Genomic DNA, 2734 nt, shown 5'->3' on the forward strand with positions numbered 1-2734 from the left:
ATTCTGGCCAGTACATGGCTAACATTCGGCATGGCTGGGGTCGATTAGCGACCGGCTCTACGGTACAGTACATGGCGAGAGAGAGAGAGAGAGAGTAGAAATTTCTTAAAGAACAAGAGGTGCGGCAACCAATTAAGATAAATTGTCAAGCGGCATTTAGTACAAGGTGATGACCTTAAAACCAATAGTAATGTGGATGGAGATTACAGTATTACCATTTTTGGTTGCACCCTAGTGATACTATATGACAGTGGTCTCAAGTCAACTCTATATTCGAAATCACTATCCAACTCAGTGATGTTAAATTTGTCCTTAAAGTACATGCTTCCAAAATCACCTTAGGATAGTAATATTGGACTGAATTTTAAGGATAAAAATACCTTCCAGTCAAGCAAAAAAAATTATTTCTAAAAATGCCGATCTTTGGAGAAAAAAGTTTTTCTGGTTGGAAAGGGTTAGATGATCTCATAAAAAAAATCTTCTGATTAGGAAGGTTTGATGATCCCTTGAAGTTACTTTAATAGATTTTAACCAATTTTGGGTCTTCCTGAATTGGTTTGGAATGATGGGCTTTGATAATTTGATTTTTCTTTAACCGTTGAAAAATATATGGAATATATCAAGAATAGTTTTTGGTCTTACATGATTTATGATCTTGAATTTCTAAAGCATACCAAACAGGTTAATCAGAAATATTGAGAATCTTTAATCATCTGAATATAGCAGACCCATTAGGCAAGATGATCTTAGATCATTGGGGATCATATATATTATCTTGTGATGAGGATCACCAATGATCTAAGTTTACCAAAATAATCCTATTTGAGCCACCAAACATTCAAAGTATTCTTACATTGAGATGTTGTGTGTTCTGAGAGGAACAGGCAAGCTCTGGGCTCGATTGCTTCCACAATTTCTTCTCCTGTGATTTTCCTTTTATTTTTTTTCGTCCTGCCATCTCTGTTCATCCTTGTTCCCTTTTTTTTTTTGGTCATACTCTCTTCTGTACCTTCTCTTTCCTTTAATAATATTTAATAGGTGTTCGTTTAAAATAAACCTCGTCATCCATCAATATATCTACGATGGTCTTAAATCTAAGATACTAGAATATTGTCCAAGACTTGCCATTTTGCATTCTAGCCATTCATAAAGGGACAAACCATCACTCAAAAAAAAATTAAAAATAAAAATAAAATAAAATAAAAGGGAGAAACCTACCAGAGCAACACTCGGACCCCACATAACCTTCATAATAATAATAAAAAAAAAAAAGAGTAACCATGTCCTCCTGGTTCCCGGTTATCACAGATCCCAAGTTAATCGATACACACAGGGCATACTTGAGTTGTCCATCTTCCAAATCCGGAGTGCTGCCCCGTTGGCACGTCCTACATAATGTTGCAAGAAGGCTCGTAGTTGGGTTGGTGATATCCGTAGGGTGGCGCCACTTGGATGGGATACGGCCAGGCCACTGGCTTGGTCTCCTCTTCCTTCTTCTCTTCCTTCTTCTCGTCCGTTGCTGCAACGCTAACCAGCTCGACATAGCCCATTCGTTTCCTAAGCGTTGTTGTCAGTGCGATTGAGTCGATTCCATCGCCCTCCACTACGATCTTGTCCCCGTCTACTGATGCAGATATTACACCTGCCATGCCATCATCCAAAAGACCAATCATAAGGAATTCTATCAACTGATTCTTAAGAGAAGCTTGCACCATACGAAGCCGTCAAGTTAAATCAAGAATTCACACCGGAAGGAGCAGGTAGAAGAAGAAAGCTACCCTGCGCGTATGTCACTGGAAGGGGGCTGTTGGAGTTAACAGCCATCCCTCTCTCTCACACACACAAACAAAGAAATTTCAAAGTATATAGAGCACAAGAAAAGATGCTAATATGTTGGTAGTATTCAAAACAATTAGTTCCTTAGAAGGTGTCTGTGTGAAAAATTACCAGGCGATCCAACAGCACTCTTGAGGGCTTTCGAGCGCTTCTTTGAGTCCTCCATCGTGACCTTCATGACTATTTTTTGCTGCAGCAAAGTAACATACAGACTTAAATCATCTGAATTCGCATGAAAGTTATATCATCTCCACTTCAAGGGAGAACGAACTCACCTTCACCATCTTGGCTGACCAATTAATTGTGTTTCCTTTGGAAATAGAGGAGGACGCTTGGGCTATATACGGGTGTACTGAAAGGACCTGAAAACAAAAGGCTATCTTGCATCCTTATATATAGAGAGAGGAGTGAGGATCCTCCGAACCCATGGAGGGGGTTGGAAGGAGGACGGAAGAAGCAACCAGATATTTCTATCAGGAAAGCAGGGGACCATGCATGAAAGCCATTGACTGACTGAGTTCGTGGAAAAGTCAAGCGAGACGCGGTTTGTACTCGGACTTGGCTCAGATTATTTTGGATTTTTAATTACGGACTCGATATCTTGCCGCGTTCCTAATTTGACGGGCGATGGCGTGCGGAGCTTCCTCCAAGTCAAGAGTCTTCCGAGTGCCTAGCCGTGAGATGATGGTGCGTGATTAGATAAAGAAGACGGTGAATGCGGCCGGGGACGTCAACCCAAGCAAGTCAAGTCACTACAAGCCGGTGAGCTCGAGCAGACTCCCCCTCCCTCCAAGTCTGGATTTTGGATTTTTATACTATTATATTGTTTTAGATATAATATATTAAAAATTTAAGATATTATATTTTTTTTTGCTTGGACTAGCTACAATTTACAAAC

General features: G+C 40.2%; 1 protein-coding gene across 1 annotated transcript; it reads right to left on the minus strand.

Moving 5' to 3' along the window:
- Positions 1–990: 990 nt before the first annotated feature.
- Positions 991–2250, minus strand: LOC120109778 (heavy metal-associated isoprenylated plant protein 16-like). Its single transcript, XM_039123462.1, has 3 exons — positions 2112–2250; positions 1948–2026; positions 991–1642 (listed from the first exon to the last, which is right to left on the minus strand). The coding sequence occupies exons 1-3, from the start codon at positions 2118–2120 to the stop codon at positions 1389–1391; spliced, it is 342 nt and encodes a 113-aa protein (XP_038979390.1). The 5' UTR covers positions 2121–2250; the 3' UTR covers positions 991–1388.
- Between the last annotated feature and the right edge of the window lie 484 nt (positions 2251–2734).

The sequence above is a fragment of the Phoenix dactylifera genome, unplaced genomic scaffold (genome assembly GCF_009389715.1).
Source record: "Phoenix dactylifera cultivar Barhee BC4 unplaced genomic scaffold, palm_55x_up_171113_PBpolish2nd_filt_p 002728F, whole genome shotgun sequence".
NCBI lineage: Eukaryota > Viridiplantae > Streptophyta > Magnoliopsida > Arecales > Arecaceae > Phoenix > Phoenix dactylifera.